This window comes from Muntiacus reevesi, chromosome 4 (assembly GCF_963930625.1).
Source record: "Muntiacus reevesi chromosome 4, mMunRee1.1, whole genome shotgun sequence".
Classification (NCBI taxonomy): Eukaryota; Metazoa; Chordata; class Mammalia; order Artiodactyla; family Cervidae; genus Muntiacus; species Muntiacus reevesi.
In genome coordinates this window covers 127,695,339-127,718,000 of record NC_089252.1, presented here as the reverse complement: position 1 = coordinate 127,718,000, position 22,662 = coordinate 127,695,339, and the positions used below count along the sequence as shown (strand labels likewise).

General features: G+C 36.0%; 1 protein-coding gene across 4 annotated transcripts in view; it reads right to left on the bottom strand.

The window, feature by feature from the left end:
- Positions 1–22,662, bottom strand: part of PTPRQ (protein tyrosine phosphatase receptor type Q) — a 291,398-nt gene that overhangs the window by 176,694 nt on the left and 92,042 nt on the right. For all 4 annotated transcript variants that reach the window (XM_065934147.1, XM_065934148.1, XM_065934149.1 and 1 more), the window contains exons 28-34: positions 18,841–19,024; positions 17,267–17,428; positions 16,989–17,168; positions 16,282–16,389; positions 15,867–16,148; positions 5,346–5,528; positions 4,894–4,995 (exon numbers count right to left, since the gene is read on the bottom strand). In XM_065934147.1, the coding sequence (XP_065790219.1) occupies positions 4,894–4,995; positions 5,346–5,528; positions 15,867–16,148; positions 16,282–16,389; positions 16,989–17,168; positions 17,267–17,428; positions 18,841–19,024 (1,201 nt within the window). The remainder of the gene's footprint in view (positions 1–4,893; positions 4,996–5,345; positions 5,529–15,866; positions 16,149–16,281; positions 16,390–16,988; positions 17,169–17,266; positions 17,429–18,840; positions 19,025–22,662) is intronic.

Sequence of the window (22,662 nt, the reverse complement as noted above, 5' to 3'; positions counted from 1 at the left end):
ATCAAAATCTTGAAAACAAAATGTGGAAAATGCAAGAATCAATTAACAAAGACCTAGAAGAATTAAAGAATAAACATACAGAGACAAAAAACACAATTACTGAAATTATAAATACTCTAGAAGGAATCAACAGCAGAATATCTGAAGCAGAAGAATGAATCAGTGAACTGGAAGATAAAATGTTGGAAATAACTTCTGAAGAGCAGGACAAAGTAAAAAGAATGAAAAGAACTGAGGATAGTCCAGAGACCTCTGGGACAATATCAGATGCACCAACATCCAAACTATAGGGGTCCCAGAAGAAGAAGAGAAAAAGAAAGGATATGGAAAAGTTTTGAAGAGATTATAGTTGAAAGTTTCTCAACATGGAAAAGGAAATAGTCAATCAAGTCCAAGAGGACAATGAGTCCTATACAGGATAAACCGAAGGAGAAACACGCCAAGACACACACTAATCAAGCTAACAAAGACTAAATACAAAGAAAGAATATTAAAATTACAAAGGGAGAAGCAACAAGTAACATACAAGGGAAATCCCATATGCTTAACAGCTGATCTTTCAGCAGAAAATCTGCAGGCCAGAAGGAAATGGCAGGATATATTTAAAGTACTGAAAGGGAAAAATCTACCCAGCAAGGATCTCATTCAATATTGATGGAGGAAAAAAAACAAAACTTTTCAGACAAGCAAGAGAATTCAGTACCACCAAACCAGTTTTACAACAAATGTTAAAGGGACTTATATAGTCAGGAAGTACAAGAGAAGAAAAAAGATCTACACAATCAACCCCAATCAATTAAGAAAATGACAATAGGAACATATATATCAATAATTACTTTAAATGTAAATGGATTAATGCTCCAACAAAAAGACACAGACTGGCTGAATGGATACAAAAACAAGACCCATATATATGAACTGTCTACAAGAAACCTACTTTAGACCTAAAGACACATATAGACTGAGAGTGAGAGGATGGAAAAATACATTCCATGCAAATAGGAAGCAAAAGAAAGCTGGAGTAGTAATCCTCATATCAGACAAAATAGACCTTAAAATAAAGAAGATTATAAGAGATAAGGAAGGACACTACATAATGATCAAGGGATCAATCCAAGAGGAAGACGTAACAATTGTAAATATCTATGCACCCAACATAGGAGCACCTCATAATGCATAAGACAAACTAAGGACATAAAAGGAGAAAATGACTACTGTCACAACAATAGTAGGAGACTTTAACATCCCACTCACACTAATGGGCAGATCATCAAAACAGAAAATTAATAAGGAAACACAAGTCTTAAATGAAACATTAGATGAAATGGACCTCATTGATATCTTCAGGACATTCCATCCAAATGCAGAAGAATACACCTTCTTCTCAAGTGCACATGGAACATTCTTCAGGATAGAACACATCTTGGGTCACAAATCAAACCTCAGTAAATTTAAGAAAATTGAAATCATATCAAGCATCTTCTCCAACCACAATGCTATGAGACTAGATATCAATTATAAGAAAAAAACTGTAAGAAACACAAATATATGGAGATTAAACAACACATTTCTAAATCACCAACAGGTTGCTGAAGAAATCAAAAAGGAAATCAAAAAATTTCTAGAAAACAAATGACAATGAAAACATGACAACTCAAAACCTATGGGATGCAGCAAAAGCAGTTCTAAGAGGGACATTTATAGCAATACAATCCTACCTCAAGAAAGGGGAAAAACATTGAATAAACAACCTAACTTTACACCTAAAACAACTGGAAAAAGAAGAACAAAAAAAATTAATAGAAGGAAAGAGAAATTTATTTCTGAGCAAAAATAAATGAAAAAGAAATGAAAGAAACAACAATAAAGATAAATAAAAATAAAAGCTGGTTCTTTGAGAAGATAAACAAAATTGACAAACCTCTAGCCAGACTCATCAAGAAAAAAGATAGAAGAATCAACAAAATTAGAAATGAAAAAGGGGAGGGTACAACAGACAATGAAGAAATACAAAGGATTATGAGACTATTATGAACAACTATGTGGCAATAAAATGGATAACTTGGAAAAATTGGACAGCTTCTTAGAAAAGTTCAATATTCCAAGACTGAACCAAGAAGAAGAAATTATGAACACCCAATTACAAGCACTGAAATTGAAGCTGTGATCCAAAATCTCTGAAAAAACATAAGTCCAGGACTAGATGGCTTAACAGGAGAATTCTATCAAACATTCAGAGAAGAGCTAATGTCTATCCTTTTAAAACTATTTCAAAAATTTGCAGGGGAGGAACACTACCAAATTCATTCTAAGAGGCCACCATCACCCTGATACCAAAACCAGACAAAGACAACACAAAAAAAGAAAACTGCAGGCCAATATCACCGATGAACATAGATGCAAAAATCCTCAACTATACATAGAAAACCCTAAAGACAGTATTAGAAAATTACTAGAGCTATTCATTGAATTTAGCAAAGTCACAGGATACAAAATCAATACACAGAAATCACTTGCATTTTGATATACTAACACTGAAAAATCAGAATGAGAAATTAAGGAATCAAGCCCATTCACCACTGCAACAAAAAGAATTAAATATCTAGGAATAAACTTACCTAAGGAGACAAAAGAAATATACACAGGAAATTATAGGACACTGGTGAAAGAAATCAAAGATGACAAACAGATGGAGAGATATTCCATGTTCCTGGGTAGGAAGAATCAATACTGTGAAAATAAATATACTACCAAACACAATCTACAGATTCAATGCAATCCCTATCAAATTACTAATGGCATTTTTCAAAGAACTAGAACAAAAAATTTCACAATTCATATGGAAACACAAAAGACCCTGAATAGCCAAAGCAGTCCTGAGAAAGAAGAATCAAGCTGGAGGAATCAACCTTCCTGACTTTAGGTTATGCTACAAAGCTATAGTCATCAAGTGCAGTAGTGACACAAAAACAGAAATATAGACCAATAGAGCAAGATAGAAAGCCCAGAAATAAACCCCTGCACCTATGGGTACCTTATTTTTGACAAAGGGGGCAAGAATATACAATGCAGCAAAGACAGCCTCTTCAATAAATGCTGCCAGGAAAACTGGACAGCTACATGTGAAAGTATGAAACAGAACACTTTCTAACACCATACACAAAGATAAACTCAAAATGGATGAAAGACTTAAATGTAAGACCAGAAACTATTAAACTCTTAGAGGAAAACATAAGCAGAACACTCAATGACATAAATCAAAGCAAGATCCTCTATGACCCACCTCATAGAGTAATGAAAATAAAAACAAAAGTAAACAAGTGAGACCTGATTAAACTTAAGAGCTTTTGCACAGCAAAGGAAACTATAAGCATTGTGAAAAGACAACCCTCAGAATGGGAGGAAATAATAGCAAATGCAACAACTGACAAAATATTAATTTCCAAAATATACAAGCAGATCATACAATTCAATGCCAGAAAAACAAACAACCCAATCAAAAAGTGGGAAAAAGACCTAAACAGACTTTTCTCCAAAGAAGACATACAGATGGCTAACAAACACATGAAAAGATGCTCAAAATCACTCATTACTAGATAAATGCAAATCAAAACTACAAACTACAAAATCACCTTACACTGGACAGAATGGCCATCCATCACAAAATAAATCACATTTATTGTCTACAAACAATAAATCCTGGAGAGGGTGTGGAGAAAAGAGAGTGCTCTTGCACTGTTTGTGGGAATATAAATTGATAAATCCAGTAAGGAAGATGGTATGGAGATTCCTTTAAAAACTAGGAATAAAACCACCATATGACCCAGCAATCCTACTCCTGGGCATATACCCTGAGGAAACCAAAATTGAAAAAGACACATGCATCCCATTGTTCACTGCAGCACTATTTACAATAGCTAGAACATGGAGGCAGCCTAGATCTTCTTTGACAGATGACTGGATAAAGAATTTGTGGTACATATACACAATGGAATATTACTCAGCCATAAAAAGGAATGCATTTGAGTCAGTTCTGATGGAGTGGATGAACCTAGAACCTAGTATACAGAGTGAAGTGAGTCAGAAAGAGAAAGGTAAATATTCTAACACATATATATGGAATTTAGAAGAATGGTACTGAAGAACTTATTTATAGGGCAGCAATGAAGAAACAGACATGGTGAATAGACTTACGGACATGGGGAGAGGGGAGGAGAGGGTGAGATGTATGGGAAGAGTAACATGGAAACTTACATTACCATGTGTAAAATAGATAGCCAATGCGAATTTGCTGTTTGGCTCAGCAAACTTAAACAGGGGCTCTGTATCAGCCTAGAGGGGTGGGGTGGGGACAGAGATGAGAGAGAGGTTCAACAGGGAGGGGATATATGCATACCTATGCCTGATTCATGTTGAGGTTTGACAGAAAACAGCAAAATTCTTTAAAGCAATTATTCTTCAATAAAAAATAAATTTAAAAAATGCTGCAGGTTGACATAAAAGAATCTACTACAAAACTTATTAATTAATGTCTATTCTTGTGAATGTTAAAAGTGAAAAACATGGTCATAACATACCCAGATTAATGTTCAAGCTATTTGCACCAAAATTTTAGCCTTAATAATTCCATGGGAAAAAAATTACTGATTTTTTTTACAGAATATGAATGACTTAAGAATAAAAAATGCATTTTATACCCGATTTACTGAACATAAATATGACTTTGCAAGCTTCTTTTAAACCATGACAATGAAATCTCCATATAAAGCTGATGCAGCACATAAGTGCTACTCAAGGCAAAGAGAATTCTTATATTATAATTTTCATTTTATATACATATTTTTTGAAACATGACAGATTAAAGATTTATCAACTAGTCACTGCTATATTTACCATCTTCTTCAGTAAGCACATTTATGGGTGCACTCCGAATTCCTTCACCTTTGAGTGTACTAGCTGACACCTCAATTGTATACTGCGTGTACTTCTTCAGTCCTAAATAGAAATAAGATAGATAAGACTTACAAAATAACCTTTAAATATATGCAGGAAACAAACTATGAAATGTTTCTTAACAACCTTCCAAAAGGAAAAATTAAGTGAAAATGTAGTTCTTGGAATAGTAACTCATCTTATGAAGACAAAACTACATAGAAATATGTGGGAAAGAACTGAGAGTGTTCTTTCATGTGATCTGCAATAAACTTCTGTGTTATTGAACCAAAGAGCCAGAGCTGTCACACTCTGTATAAAACTAATTACACTCAGCACTTATAACAACAAGCCAATGTTTTGTGGTCACTCAGTCAAAATAAATGTAAATATCCAACATTATATTTTTTTACCTTTAATATTCTGAATCAAAGAAGTTGTATTTATCGCTCTTTCCTCATTTCCATTACTTTCCATTAGATAAATTGTATATGTTTTTATAATTCCATTGGGAATACTTGGAGGTAGAAATGACAGCTCAATCTCTCCAGAGGTAATATTTTTGTAAGTAATATTTTCTGGTGCACTATCAGGCACTGAAAACAAACAAAATGTATATACAGCATAAACAATTCTATGCTTATAATGTATTCTGCTGATGTTTTCACCCCAATGGTCTAGGATACAGACACATATACACACTTGTTAAGTCACTTCAGTCATGTCTGACTCTTTGTGGCCCCAGGGACTGTAGCCTGCCAGGCTCCTCTGTCCATGGGATTCTCCAGGCAAGAATACTAGAGTGGGTAGCCATGCCCTCCTCCAGGGGATCTTCCCAACCTAGGGATCGAACCTGTGTCTCCTGTGGCTCCTGCATTGCAGGTGGATTCTTACCATTGACCCACCAGGAAAGCCCATACACACACACACACACACCAGGGTCCCCATGCCCCCACCCCTTTTATGGATACCAAACTCCAAAGATGCTCGAGCTCCTTACATAAAACTGCACAATATTTGCAAATAACGACATCCTCTTGTATACCTTAAATCGTCTCTAGATTATTTATAATACCTAAAACAATGGAAATACTATGTAAATAATTGTAAATACAATGGAAATGCTATATAAATAGTTGCCTGCCAGCATGCAAGAAATTTAAGTTTTGCTTTTTGGAACTTTTTTTCTACAACTTTTTTTCAAATATTTTCAATGTGCAGTTGGTTGAATCTGTGGATTCAGGGCCCACAGATACAGGCTAACTGTACAAGAAGGAGAACTTGCAAACACTTAAAATTTGATTCTGCATTTCATTAATAATAACATATAAATGGTTAATAGATTAGTTTTGATATACAACATGATCTATGACAAGGCAAGGATCCTCTCCTAGGTAAAAGGAAAGGATATAATAACCTGGTAACAAAACAGTCTCCTAAGGATGTGTGTGCTTAGTCACTCAGTCTTGTCTGACTCTTTGTGACCTCCTAAGCTGTAGCCCGCCAGGCTTCTCTGTTCATGGGATTTTCCAGGCAAGAATACTGGATGGATTGCCCTTTTCTTCTCTGGGTCGGGGATCAAACCTTTATTTCTTGTTTCTCTTGCATTGCAGGTGGTTTCTTTACTCATTGAGCCATCAGGGAAACCCCAGAATACAATTTATCAATAAATAAAACACCTATTTCCTGTATCTACTAACACTTTTATTATACTGAATGCAGTGGCCACAAAATGGTTCTCTACATATATTCAACTACTAATACTACACGTGGGATTCCAATTCAGAAAACTGGATATTGGAAAAGCTACACTAAACTGAATGATCATTACAATTAAAAGAAGTAAAACTTTATATAAAATTAACCTTTTTCTTGTAAGGAATTGCAGAGCTGGCAAAGAAGTCAGAAATCTATGGTGGACCAAAAACAAATACAAAAAAACAAACAAAAATAAAATAAACCAAAAAACAAAGTAAAAATAGGAGTCCTGACATGAAAGCTGGAACAAAAACCTGCTCTGACTCACTGGATAACGGTCAATCCCAGTGACTCTGAGTTTCTGTATTAACTGCTGTGTGGAGACCCAGAAAAAGAAGACAAAAACCTTGGGCCAGTAGAAGGATAAAAAATATCCCTGCACCAAGTGGTGGGTCCCCAAAGAATGCAATTCTAACAAGACCCATGATACAGGCCAATTCTGGGGGCACTCTGAATTCTTCAGCAGATTGCCATAGAATTGAACGTGAGTGGTTCTTCCTAGACTTGTGCAGTGTGGTACGTTCACTCTCACAGAACAAGGAGTGAGAAGGAAATCTACCAAGCAAAAGAGGACAGAAAAGTAACTTTTTTCCACTTATTGTGCCTCTGGAGAGAGTGGTGGAATAGAAAAAATGAAAAAAAAAAAAAAAACCTATGCATTGTTTGAACTGTAAGCCTATCCCTATGAGCATGTGTGGCCCAAATTCATGGAACATGTATAATCACTTAGAAGCAGACACGGAACAATGGACTGATTCAAAATCGGGAACAGAGTATGTCAAAGTTGTATAACGTTATCTTGCTTATTTAACTTAGATGCAGAGTACATCGTGTGAATGCTGGGCTGGATGAACACAAGCTGGAACCAAGACTGCCAAGAGAAATATTAATAATCTCAGATATCCATTTGACACCAGACTACTGGCAGAAAGCAAAGAAGAATTAAAGATCCTCTTGATGAAGGTGAAAGATGAGAGTGAAAAAGCTGGCTTAAAACTCAACATTCAAAAAAACAAAGATTATGGCATCTGGTACCATCACTTCATGGCAAATAGATGGGGAAACAATGGAAACAATGATAGACTTTATTTTCTTGGGCTCCAAAATCATTGTGGACAGTGACTGCAGCCATGAAATTGAAAGGCGCTTGGTCTTTGGAAGAAAAGTTATGACAAATCTAGACAGCATATTAAAAAACTGAGACATTACTTTGCCGACAAAGATCTATATAGTCAAAGCTATGGTTTTTCCAATAGTCGTGCATAGGTGCGAGAGCTATACAATAAAAAAGGATGCTGGTGGGATTTAGTTGCTAGGTCATGTCTGACTCTTGCGACCCCATGGACTGTAGCCTGCCAGGTTCCTCTGTCCATGGGATTCTCCATGCAAGAATACTGGAGGGGGTTGCCATTTCCTTCTTCAGGGGATCTTTCCGACCCGGAAATCAAACCCAGGTCTCCCACGTTGCAGGAGATTCTTTACCTACTGAAGACTGTTTACATTTACCATTGCAGATGCTTTACCAACTAAGCTACAAGTGAAGCCCAAAAAAGGATGAGTGCCAAAGAATTGAGGCCTTCAAATTGTAGCACTGGAAGACTCTTGAGAGTCCCTTGGACAGCAAGGAGATTGAACCAGTAAATCTTAAAGGAAATCAACCCTGAATATTCATTGGAAGGATTGATGCTGAAGCTGAAGCTCCAATACTTTGGCCACCTGATGCAAAGAACCAACTTGTTGGAAAAGACCCTGATGGTGGGAAAGACTAAAGACAGGAGGAAAAGGGACAACAGAGGATGAGATGGTTGGATGGCATCACCAACTCAATGGACATGAGTTTGAGCAAGCTCTGAGAGTTGGTGATGGACAGAGAAGCCTGGCATGCTGCAGCCCATGGGGTTGCAAAGAGTTGGACGTGACTGAGCGACTGAACAAATATAGCCTGAAAAGACCTCTACTTCAGAACAGAAATTAAAATGAATTTGTAATACTGAGCTGCTATTACTCAAAAGCAACTAGCAGAAACTAACACATTCTCTCTGAAGAGACTCAACTTTAACTTAGGTCACAATTAGACAGAAAAGTGATACCAATTGAAAAACTATTGGAATTCTCTACCCAGAAAAATTAACAAGAGCAAAATACCAACACAGTCAGCCAATCAGAAACAGAAAGCCATCAATGTAATCTCACCAAGCTGAAACTGTAAGCAGTGCATTCACACAGGAAAATACTTGCAGGAGATGAAAGACCATAGTTGGAAAGATAATGGTTTAAAATTGCCTTCATAGAACAATAATGATTAACCTGAGGTTTAAACAATATAAACTAGATATATATATATTATCATTGCCAATACTTATAATGCCATTACAAGTTCTTTTCCTTCAAGAGAAAGAATTCAACTTTTTACTGGTATTCTAAATACAATGGATATAAATATGCTACTAATAAATTTAGTAAAGAAAATTCAGAAGCCTTGAAAATATAGAAAAGTACCCCTCACCCCCAATATTACCTGTTATGGAATGTATTGCATCTAAGGCAGACTTAACAGGAAAAACTTACATAAAAATGCTGACATTTCCAAAACTTTGGGAAGAACTTTAATTCGATGCACAGCTTCATATAACAATATAATCTTACAATCCCTCCCCAAATACTCAAATTCTTCCCTAGTACCTTCCTAAAGCAACACACTAAATTGAGAAAAATCCTCAATAAGTACTCTGCTTCCGTAACCTTCTGGCTCTAAGTGAAATCTCAAAACTGCTTGATAATACTACAACATAGCACTTTTGTGTTGGTAGCTATTTGTTTTTCTCTCATCATCTCTGTAACCATAGGGCCTAGAACCCTTTCCATATCTAAATCTGTTCTTTCCTCTTCCTGAAAAACTCCAGGTGCTACCCCTCCTTTAAGACAATCATCCAGTGGTTCTCTGCCATTTCTCCAAACATCTTAAAAATGCAATCACCTGACAACTGACCTCCTGTCTACCACTGTGAGATGTCAAATTGATGGAAATAACCTGTGTAGTTCCCTAGATTCTGTATTCCTTGAACTCCACAATTCCAATGTTTTTTTTCCTCCGCTTCACTCTAACCAGTAGCCTTCACGGCAACACCTGAGACCTTCATGACCAATAACTGCCAACATTCCTCTCTTTGGCAACTATCTACATCTCCAGTTGACTGACCACTATATCGTCAATTCAACAAGTCACTGACCCTCATCAAGTCTTTACTGTCCATCACCACTCTTAATGTTCTCATCTCCCTGCTTACTCAGGTCAGACAGTCTATCACTAAAATCACTCCCTAGCAATCTCCATCAACTCCTTTTTCTATCTTACTTTTCTGGCAAAATTTCAACGTTGGTTAAACTGAACTCAGGGCTAGTATACATCCACAGTGTGACAGGTGAACATGTCTGAATAAAATACCACTCCATGCTGACTAGCCTTACTTTAATTTATAACCTCAAATCTCAATCTTTTTCCATCACTTGGCAATCTATGTTTCAGTTAAACCAGTCTTTTAATCTGTTACGCTTGTTTTCATCATCTCCCTCTCCACAAACATCCAGCACCTTTCCCCCTTTTATTCAAACCTGATAAACCTGCTTCTAATTTTGAGAAAATAAAAACAGTCAAAGAGGACTATATATTTTCCTACCACTCATCTTCAACTGCCTTCTTATCTAAAACCTAGTCCACTTCTGCACTAAATTCCATTCCATCTACCTAGTTAGACTTTAGACTTGATGTTTTTTCCTCTCTGTTGTATTTTTAGTTTTTCTCTCATCACTGAATTATTTCTATCATGATATATACATTGTATGGGGCTTCCCTGGTAGCTCAGCAGGTAAAGAATCCGCCTGCAAGCAGACCCTGGTCCTATCCCTAGGTTGGGAAGATCCCCTGGAGGAGGGCATGGCAACCCACACCAGTATTCTTGCCTGGAGAACCCCCATGGACTGAGGAGCCTGGTGGGCTGCCATCTATGGGGTTGCAAAGAGTCAGACATGACTGAGTGCCTAAGCACACACATACACACACACATTGTATACAAGTGAACACACATCAGTTATTGCTCTATTCTGTCCTCCACTCTATATCCACATTTCTCAAATTTTGCCTTTACCCATTTTCTCCACTCTCTTGCCTATCATGCTCTTTTAGTCCCACGTCAGTTAGGCATTTTCTCCTCATTTTTAACCATGAAACGCACTGTCATGGTGTCATCAATGACCTTCATCCTGCCAAACCACTAATCGATCGTGTGCCGTTACTTCACTGTCAGGGGCTTCCCTCGTAACTCAGTGGTAAAGAATCTGCTTGCGATGCAGGAGATGCAAGTTCGATCCCTGGGTCAGGAAGATCCTCTGGAGAAGGAAATGGCAACCCACTGCAACACTCTTGACTGGGAAATCTCATGGACAGAGAGGAGCCTGTCAGGCTACAGTCCATGAGGTAGCAAGAGTCAGACACAACTTAGTGACTAAACCACCATCACTTCACTCAGTAGCACTTGACATAGGAAACAAATTGCTTCTAATTTAAAATATCTATTCATTAGACTCCCAAGACAGAACCTTCTCCTGACTCTCCTCCGACCTCACTGGCCACTCCTGCTTAGTCCTTGACTGGCTCCTCCTTGACTTCCCAAAGTGTCTATGTCCTATTACCTGAGGACATAGTGGTATGCTTCTTTTCAACTCTCTCTGCACTCACCCAACATATGGTGATGCTTTTAGATTATATATTCAACCCTGGATCCTTTCCATGAGTTTTAAATTTACATGCCAAATTGCCTTCACGACAGGCACTTGAGTATTTCAAACATGTTCAAAACATGAACTCCTAAGATTTCTCCAACCTGATCTCCTCCCCAGACTTCCTCATTTCAGTAAATGGCACCTCATTCACCAAGATGCTTAGGCCAAAAGCCTAATAGTAAATCTTCAGTTTCCTCTTTATTCCCACATCCAATATATCCAGAAGCAATCTTCTAAAACTGCAAAACATACCAAACTCTCATCGCCTAATTCTCCAATAGCTTCACATTAAAATTAAACATCACATTCCTTAGTATGGCACCCACGAAGGCATGGCCCACCTCTGCCTCTCTCTCTCCCTCCTCATCTGCTAGTTATATCCCGTAACTCACACTGCTCAAATAGGAGGAATGGTCTCCTCTTCCTCAGACACATCAAGTGCCTTCCCTCTTCAGGAACGTGGTAATTGCTATTCCTCCTTTGGAACATTTTCTTCCTTATCCTCATCTACATAAATCTCACAAATTACTAATATCTCTAGGCAAATATAACCTCCTCAGAGAGGCCTTTTCTCAGTCTTCCATCTCAGATTGTCTGCTCATTTTTCTATAACTCTCTTTTCTTTTCCTGATTTTTTTTCAAGGAATTTGCCAGTATCAAAAATCATATATATTATTTGTTTACTAGTGTATCTTCTCTGACCCTTCTAGAATATTAAATTCCAGAGAGACAGAAATCCTGCCTTACTTACTGCTGTAACTATAGTGCCTGGTTCAGTGGTAGTACGTGATATGGAATCCATACAAAGTTTGTTCAGTGAATGAAAGCCTATGCTCAAGATGGTACAGAATATATTTAAAACAAAGGAGAAATTTACATCTAAGGAAAGTAAACTTACATCTAAGGAAAGTAATTTACATCTAAGTAAGTGAGATTGAATTGAATAGCTCTTTAATTGCAAGGGAAAAAAGGAATTAGTGATGCTCGCTTGAATTTTATAAATCAGTATAACTTGTGATTTTGAAAAATTCTCATTGGAATTCACTAACTCGTCCCTGTGGATTTACCTGCCTACCTACCACCAGCAGTCAGGATATAAATATGCAGCCCTGACCTCAGGCTTACATCCTATGCATTTTTATTCATTTCTCCTTAGGGGATAACCCATGCTGAATCTTAAGGGAAAATAAAGCAAGACAGATTTAATGACTTGGTGAATTGAATTGTAATCACATATTTAAATTTTTCTGAAATAGAATGGTGCTTCCAATTGTAGAAGTAGCATGTAAAATGGATAACTCATGAATGAAAAGTATTTATTATATCAGTTGGAATAAGCTGAAGCTATTAAAACATAAAAATAAAGAACAATTTGTTCACAAGCATCCTAAAATAGTGGGATGTTATCTTGGGTACACCAGAAGATTATTGTTTGGCATGGATAGTTTTAATGTTACATAGAGAAAGTAATAAAATGCATTTCATTAACATGAATAAACTTATACATCCCACACAAAGTTTTGATCAACAACTAAGTTACAATCCCCTAGTAGTTATTGCCCCAATTCAGACTTACTCAAGGCAGTGGTTAAGGCTTACTGTAAAGAAAATTATGTCTTAAAAAAGGAAAGGAAAGAAAATATACATATATAGATCATCAAAGGATAATCTGTATGGGAACTTAAAATTCTTTACATGGTTACTGTGCCCTAAGTATGAGAAAGTATAAATTAATCTCAAGTTTGTTTATTAAGTACACATTCTATACTTAAAACACACCTACAAGATCTATCCTATATTGATTTTTCCTGCTTAAACATGAGGATTTTACTTTCAAACATTATAAACTCTAATTCCCCAATCAAGATAAAACATCTGAACAAATAATTTGCTCCTATTTGTAATTAGCAGCATTAAAACTATTAATTAGCTGTAGTTAGCTTTTGTAGTTAGCTGAGTTAGCACAGCTCTCAATTTCTCATGAAACAATATTGAAAAGTGGGATCTTGATTTTTAGAGACAGAGTAGAGGGTGTATTTATTGTATTTAACAAGAACATTGATCCCTGGGAATAAACAGTTGCTTCTGAGCACATCCTGCTTCAAATGACATCTTGAGATTATGTTTAAAATTCTAGCTACCTCTGTTGCAAAAAGAACTCAAATTGGTGATCTAGACATGATCTAGGAAAAGTCACTGATGCAGATTCCATTGCCTGTCAAACACTCAGTAATTAATATTAACTTTAGGAGGGTGGAAATGCATTTTCTTGAACAGTGCTAATAGAGCCCAGGTAAAGGTTGCTATAGTATAAATTATTTGCTGAATATTTGTTGGAAGGATGAACCTCACAGACCTCAGTTTTTCATTAGGAATGCAGGTAATAATACCTTATTGCTTTATTGTAGAATTAAAAAGGCACTTTTTGTGAAAGTCAATAGAAGAATATGCTGCAGGTACTTAAAATATGCTTCTTTCTTTGACATGGTGTAAAATGAAACCAGGTAGAGACTCTTCTCAAAAATTCTCATTTTCCATATGTTTATAAAAGCAATGAAGCATGCTAATATATATAATAACAATTACTTTGCACCATAATATACAATTTATGATGATTAAAAAAAAAACCGCTCTTTTCATTACTCATTCCTGCCATTACAACTGTTGTCATCCCCTGTGATCAATTTTAGGTCATTTCATTTTATTAATTTAAGTGACAGTCTCAAGAGGATGAAAAGTGAAAAAAAAAGTGTCAGTCGCTCAGTTGTATCTGAATCTTTGCAACCCCATGGACTATAGCCCCCCAGGCACCTCTTCCATGGAATTCTCCAGGCAAGAGTACTGGAGTGGGTTACCATTCCCTTCTCCAGGGGATCTTCCCGACCCAGGGATCAAACTCAGATCTCCTGCACTGCAGATGGATTCTTTACCGTCTGTGTTATCCTCTATGGTCAATTTTATATCAATTTATTTTATTAATTTCTGTGACCAGTCTCAAGAGAGTACTTTTGCCCAAAGGTAAGCTGGTTTACTAGATCCCTGATTCCTCAAGGTCAGAGACAGGGCCTCACCTACAGCATCTGGATGAACCATATGAAATTGCTGATATTTAGCCAATTATGATGTATATGAACAGTCATTAAGCCAGTCAACAAATATTTATTTTTTAAAATGTAGGGATAAGATAGTAACTTTACATTTAGTTTAACTCTAGGCATGTACTACAGAGTTGGCCTAAAAGTGATGCTCCAGGATATGTTTATAAGCATAATATAAACAATGCACTAAGATCATCAGGCAAATGTCTTACTTTGTGCTATTTGCTCTTGTACACTGAAACTGAAACACAATTAATTCTTTGCTTACATTATTTCATTTATATGGGATGCACACCCTGGCCACAACAACCTATATAATGTCCATTCCACCTGATTCTTTAAGATTAAGGTCCAATGCTAACTCCTCTGTGAGGCTTCCCCAGGCATGTCCTTCTGTGCTCAGACTCTACACCTCTGCCTAGATATACACCTCAAGAATGTACATAGATATACACATGTGCATAGACAGATGCATAGAATTTGTATAGAATTTACATGTATTAAGTCTATATACATCTATGGGCTTCCCAGGTGGCTCAGATGGTAAAGAAGTTGCCTGAAATGCAGGATACCTGGGTTATACATCTATAGATCTACTTACATCTTTACATATGTGGCTCAGACAGTAAAGAATCCACCTGCAGTGCAGGAAATGTGGGTTCGATCCCTGGGTCAGGAAAATCCCCTGGAGAAGGAAATGGCAACCCACTCCAGTACTCTTGCCTGGAGAATCCCTTGGACAGAGAAGCCTGGTGGGCTACAGTCCATGGGGTCGCAGAGTCAGACACGACTGAGTGACTAACACACACACACATATCTATACATATATATGTATAAATATATATTTATAGATAGATGCATATGGATGTACACAGAATTTATAAAGATTATATGTAGTATAGGATTCTATTCTTATGAATGTGTCTCTGCTATTTCCTAGTTTCAAAACCACCTAATTTATAGGTACATTGAAAGCACTTCTGATGTCTCAAGATACTTCCTTTGGAAAAAAGAAAACACTGACTTTTATTCCAGAGTTCCCTTATATGTAAATCAGATTTTAAAAATTTACACAGCAAGTCTTTTCCCACACCTTTCCACAAAGATCATATAAATTCCTGGATTATACAGAACAGAATGACAGACTTCAGGTCATGTAAAATATAAAACAATATGACAATTATTGGCCATGTTTACTTCACTAATATGTATGTGAAGTATATTACATACTTCACATACATACACAAGGGGAAAAATATACACATATATTACATACATACACAAGGGGAAAAAACTTACCAGTCTCAGAAGTCCTCACAGAAAGTATAGAAGATAATTGATCACCATGGCCAAATCTGGTATATGACCTTACAGAAATGTTATAGAGGGTGTAAGGTTTTAACTCCCCTAAAATTATGTCTGTTGTTGAGGTGTTCTTCATGAATAAGGTATTTACATTTCTATAGAGCACTTCATAGGCAACAATAATCCCATTGGGTTTCTGAGGTGGTGACCACTTCAAACTTATTTCACTAGCAGTAACATCGGTAACTTCAACATCTTGAGGTGACGATTCTGGTTCTGGGGGAAAAAACCAATATGTTTATTTTTTCATGTTTATTGCTTCAGACACTAAAGGCAGCACGAGGTAGATGACAGTAAGCATGCAACACCACTTGCTTCTTTTTATTAAAGCTGCACCTAACATTCTTACCATCTTCTGGAGTTCTCACGAAGATGTCATTTGCTTCGGACAAAGAACTTTCTCCAACAGTGGTTGAAGCAGCCACTCTCATTTTATATTTTGTGTATTTCTTTAACCCTGTAAGGAAAATAGGCCATTTGTTCAAAGTCCCTAGAATACTATTCCTGGATTAGTGCCATTTAACACAAGACTAGTGAAAATAACTTATCTGGGAGACTGGTTCTCTAAATCAGTCTCCTATAATCCCAATCTCCCAAACTTCCTTGGTATGAGAGCCTTCCATCTTGATGAGGTTTTAGTTCTCTCCTAAAATATCAAGGCAATGGTCTGAGACTGAAGAAAATTTTTGGCACACTGCAAGGAATGTAGCTGATTTGGCACAAATACCACGTCAGCTCAATTACTTCAGCTGATGGTCATATACAGTCAATCAAGCCTTCAATACTGAATTATTTTGATGTACCAGGCATAACATTCCATAGGTCAAGTATATTCTTAGGATACCTGTGGTCTGATGACTTTATTTGCAGATAAATATAGTGAAAGAAAAACAACATTTAATGAAGTTATTTCTGCAAGTATTTTTAAAGATATCCATGGAAGCACAGCACAACAAAATCTGCAATGATGCAACATGTACCCCACAGTGTTGAATGGCATAGAGAGATGTGCATTTTCCATCAGGATAAGAATGTCAAAACAAAATTCTGTTCTACCTGTTATGAGAAAGTTGTTATCTATAGTAGTCATCTGGAACGCTCTGTTTGTATCCAGTTCCATTGCATAAATTGTATAATGAGTTATTTTTCCATTAGGATATTCTGGAGGATCCCAATATAACAAAATAGATGAAGAACTAATATTTTTATAGTTTATAACTTGAATGGAGCTTGGCACTTGAGAAGAAGAATGAAAAATTAGTATGAATGAAAAGTATTATAATGTACCAGAGCAATATCTGCAGGTAACTATTTCAGAGGAAATATATTCTTACCTTGCTCAAGAGTCCTAACACTGAGGACCGTTGGTGGTCCTTCTCCCATGATGGTGAAAGCAGATACACTAATCATGTGCTCAGTGAAAGGTACAAGTTTCCTGATAACGTAGGACAGCTGTTGAGCAGCAACGTCAGTGATATACTGATTCCTTGAAGTTCCTATTTGAAACCAGTTTTTAAAACATTTAACAAGTATCTGGCTTTGTGATCAAAATCATTTTTGCTTCCACAGTGAAATTTTAAACCCAATTTCACAATATCCCTTAATCTCTCCATGTAATCCCTTATATGAAAGGTAGATACATAATTAATCATAAATATACCGAATGTACTCCAATAACATATATAGACATTGTGTGCCCATAATATAGTTTTGCTAGCTGTTATACACTATCCCAGAAAAAGAGATTAGTGTTTTGAAAAAATATAACTTTCTGAAAAAGACAAGGTTAGGAATTCTTTCCCTAAAAAACAACTGGGCAATAACATCAAATTGAAATATTATAAGTCAATGCTGCATTAAGATATAAAAATCATGGAAATAAGATTTTATTTGGACTCAAAATTCACCACACATTTGAAAAATCCATTAATGATTTAAAGCAAACATGCTTATAAAACTGCCACATAAATATGTCTGGACAAGGATTTCAAAAAATCCCTATTTCAAAAAATAAGTTAGTTGTTTTTATTTTTGACTTATTTAGACTATGCACTTCCAACAGTGATAATTAGTGCTTTAGGCCAAAGCAAGTATTTTTTTTTAAATCTGTATCAGAAATCATGGGCCTCTTAATTTTTAGTGTCTTCTAAAAATTGTCTTCTTTGCTCAGGAAAAACATGTCAGTAAATGAAATAAGCATATATTGAATGCAATGTGATACTTTTGCCAAATTCTGCCATCAATATAACAAATTTTAATTTGGAAGGGACCAAATACCAAATAGAGAAAAAGCAACAAGAGAAAACCTTTTTTCTCACTTAGCATTTTAGAAAAAACAGATAACTTAGATCTCTTTCTTCTAACCAAATATTTTTAATTCACTATATATGACATTCTCCTTATAGAAACAAAAAGATCCCTTGACCCTGAAGAGTAAGTGTGTGCACTAATGACATCACCACGTCACTGGGGTCACCTCCACCTGTTGATCACCCCATGCACTAGAGTTGTAACTTTCTGACCTATTTACCTTCAGTGACATTTGAAAACCTATTAGTCAAAAGCTGCAGAGAGTGTGAGGCCTGTGAATGATTTGAAGATATGTTAATCCTTTCCCATCACACCTGCTTTGGCAACTGTAATAACTGATTGTCTCTGCAGCTTGGCTGGAGACTCTCGGGTGCTACTTTCTCTGGAGGAAGGTCAGATGGGTTAGGAGGGGCCAGCTCCTGCGTGTGTGGCATTTCCATTTGCCGCATGAGGTTATCCAACAGTTAAAGAAAAAAAATCAGACTCCAGCCCATGGACCATTAATAATTGGGTTGAACTCTGAGCTAAGGTTCATATCTGTGCTAGCTAGTACTGGTGGTTTAAATACATTTCACACAGAACAAAAAAATGTACCTACCAAATGCTGAAGGCTGGTCTTCAGCTCTGCCGCTCACAGGAAAGTAATTATGTGGATGATTGTTATATATAACTGAAGCAAGTGAGTACAGGTCAGAAGACATCTCTGCTGAGCCCTCAAATAATCCTGCCATTGACTCTACTATGCTCACAGTTTCTGGAGCCATGGGGTTTATATACTGCACCTGGAAATAAATATTTGCAAAGACAGTGATGGTTACACTTAATAATGGCTTCAATCAAGTACTAGTTTCAAAAACCAGTAACTTTGAAATGATAAATTTTTTAAAGATAATATTATTTCCATGACTACTGTCTCCCTTACACTCCAAATTTTCATTCTGAAACTATTAAAATCCTGCATCATTGTAGCCTGTTATGATCAATTCCATATCTTAAAACTCCATACTGTATTATGTGAAAAATGAAATAATTTATCTCTGACTCAAAAATGGTAAAAAAGAAAAATAGCCGTCCTCATGCAAAGTTTCGTGACTAAAATATTTTAACTGCTTACCACCCAATAATAAGTTGTCTAGGCCTACTGTCTTATTAAAATGTGTTTTACTTTGCCATCTATATGTCCTCATTTGTATACCAGGTGTGAGCAGCCTGCATGACTACTGGGTATATGTCAATAATAATAACCTATAATCAAGTGAAGTTACAGACATGAACAAAATTACATGGCAATAGTTTTCAAACAGTTCAAGACAGACCTATGTAAGGCTATGGATCTGAGGAATATTCATGTACGCCACATGAATCAAGTTCACCAAAGTAGCAAATAATGACATGAAATAAAACATCATGAGCATGTTACAAGTATATACAGTAGAGTTTTACATTAGGACAGCAAGAGAACTCTCTCCATTCTTTCCACACAGCATGATAGATTGAAACAATGAAAAAATCTGAAAATAACCTAGGTTTAGATGATATCAAGACAATATTAGTAATTGTGTCAATTGTGATAATGGAATTACATAATGAATTAGAATTTCAGTATTTTTTAGGAATCCATACGTAGGCACATAAGAGCAAAAAGATATGAACTCTGGAATTTATTTTATTTTATATTTATTTATTTATTTTTTTTATTAGTTGGAGGCTAATTACTTCACAACATTTCAGTGGGTTTTGTCATACATTGACATGAATCAGCCATGGAGTTACACGTATTCCCCATCCCGATCCCCCCTCCCACCTCCCTTGGAATTTATTTTAAAATACACCTGCATCAACAGGAAAAATGAGAGATGGCAACAGACAGCATGTTGATAATTATGGAATCCAGGTGATAGGTTAATGGATACACATTATACTCTTTTTTCTTTCATTTATACCAGTTCAAAATTTTCCAAAATGAAGTATTGGGGAAAAAAAGACAATGTTTTAAGAGCTACTATTTTTTTGTCAATTTCTTCAAGACTCACCTCCAAGCGCTTTTTTTTTTAAGAAGATTTTTTTTCAAAGAAGAAAATCACTCTATTCCTTCCAAATCCGTGTTCTTGCACCCTCAGAATTTCTAATTAATTCATAATATAGATTTTTTTAATTTATAAATTTTGGTACACCTATCTTTTAATTATTTTTTGAGTTGAGCCCAAAACAGCCTTCTAATTCCTTATGAACATAAAGCACTTAGTATTTTTTTTTAAAAAGTAGATGCTCAGAAAAATATCAGGAAGGCAAGGAATTTTAAGGCTGCTTACTTATTTAACTAGTTACAAAGGCAGATCATTTGAATATTAACTTTTCCGAGAAATAAAACTGAGAAAAAATGCAAAGATATATCTAATTCTTCAAATGATATTTATAAGATAAAATTATCTAAATCTTATTTCTTTACCCAGGGAAGTATTGTGATGAAAAGCAGGGAGATATCAATAATATTTACTCCAAAAATATTATGATAAAGCACTCTGGATAAGGAACCATACTTGGAACAAACTAAAGATCTTCCACCTTCCAAGGCACACTTCAACTTTACTTCCACTGGGAAATCAGAGAAGGCATGAATCACAAACACATAATTCAGAGATGCTCTGGTATTCCAGTCAATAGTTTATGCCTGAGCCACACAGCTGTTTCCACTATCAATCAACCACCCTTTGAGAATCCAGTGTACAAAGCATTTACAGAGGGTACAACAGGGCAATACAAAGAATTTCCCCTGAACTGTGATTTTGCATTAAATCTCACAATATGTTATACCAATGTCAGATACATTTTTGAGAGTTAAGCTGTAGCATCCCATCAATTAACTAAGTTAAGCATCTCTGTTGACAAATTACTGTTCCAGCCTAAGAGGTGACTGAGTAATTTTGACTATCTGAACTTCTCCCAAATACACTGGAAGGACCCTCCCTAACTATAAGTGATTTGAACTTATAAATTTGAACTGGTTTTGTAAAAATCCAAAAGGTTACTAACGATCACCAAGTGTGTCACGTTGTGACTATTTCTCACACTTCGCCTCTTTAAAACAGGGATTAGGTTTTTCAAAGGATGAAAAAGAAATAATTTTAAGAGTAAAAATGATAGGAAAGAATCAGAACTTAAAGTAATGAGAAGTGGCTGAGAAATAGGAGTGGAAATGAGTCATAGAGAAGGAAATAAAGGCCTATCACAACTCCCCCAAGTTTGGCCTCATTGAGTTAGTCTAGTATTCTCAACCCTAGGACTAATGACCTTCCATGTTTGAGAATTTTTTTGTTATAGGGAGCTGTGCAGGGCATTGTAGGGACCAGCCTCCCTGGTCCCTACCCACTAGAAACATATTCCCTGTGGTGACAATGAAAACTTCAGAGATCGTGAAACGTCTCCTGGAGGGCAAAACTGCCCTCGATCGAGAACATCTGAGTTAGGCAATGTCACAATTCCTCAACATGAAAGCCTTCTCATATGCTACCTAGGAGTCTTTGTAATTGATATGAAAGAATTAGAAGTCTTCAGAGTTCAGTTCCTAATCCACCTGAATAAACCAACCCGATTCTACATGCAACAGTCTTCATTACAGCTAATAAGATTGTATTTTCAAAAACTTCACTATATCTATCAATTTACACTTTCTGGAAGTCTGCTCAATTGATTTAATGAAAATGTTGACTTATTCTTAAGAAATGCTTCCATATTTTATTATAAACTATAACATGATTTTTACTATTTTCAACCAGTGGTAAAAAGAATTTTATAATTAGTATATATTTGGAAGCCTTCTAACGGAAACTGTATCATTCTGCAGGGTGACAAATCCTTAAGGCTTGATTCTGTCTGTGTTCCTAATGCTCAATAAAGTAAACATCTCTAGAATTCCTACACTACTTTCGAGTCTTGTCCTCAGCCTCATTCTGGAGCCATTGACCAAGCATTTGGCTTGCGTTCTATGTTCACCACTGACAAACATTTATATACTTGAGAAATATGTTGGATGAAAAGATATATCTATACAAATCTCAGAAATTTGTGACACTACATAGCAAGATGTCTTTGGGGAGAAAATCCTTCAGGATTTAGCTCTGAAAAACAAGTACAGAAGTACAGAATGAGATCTGAGTGTGAAATTCAACTAGAGAGCAGTTAATGAAGAGTGGACTTTAGGATTTTTTAAACTTAGTGGAATAAGTATCCCAAATAAATGAATTTTATTCTTTGCATTGATAGAAGCAGAAAATTCATGCTAAAGGAGAAAATAATTCTGCTCAATTTGGCTCTAGTCATATGGAATATAGTGTTCAGCTGAGAAAGAGGCTCACTGATAAACTGGAAAATAAATACACAGGAGAGTAATCAATAATATGAATGACTGATGAGAAACTGA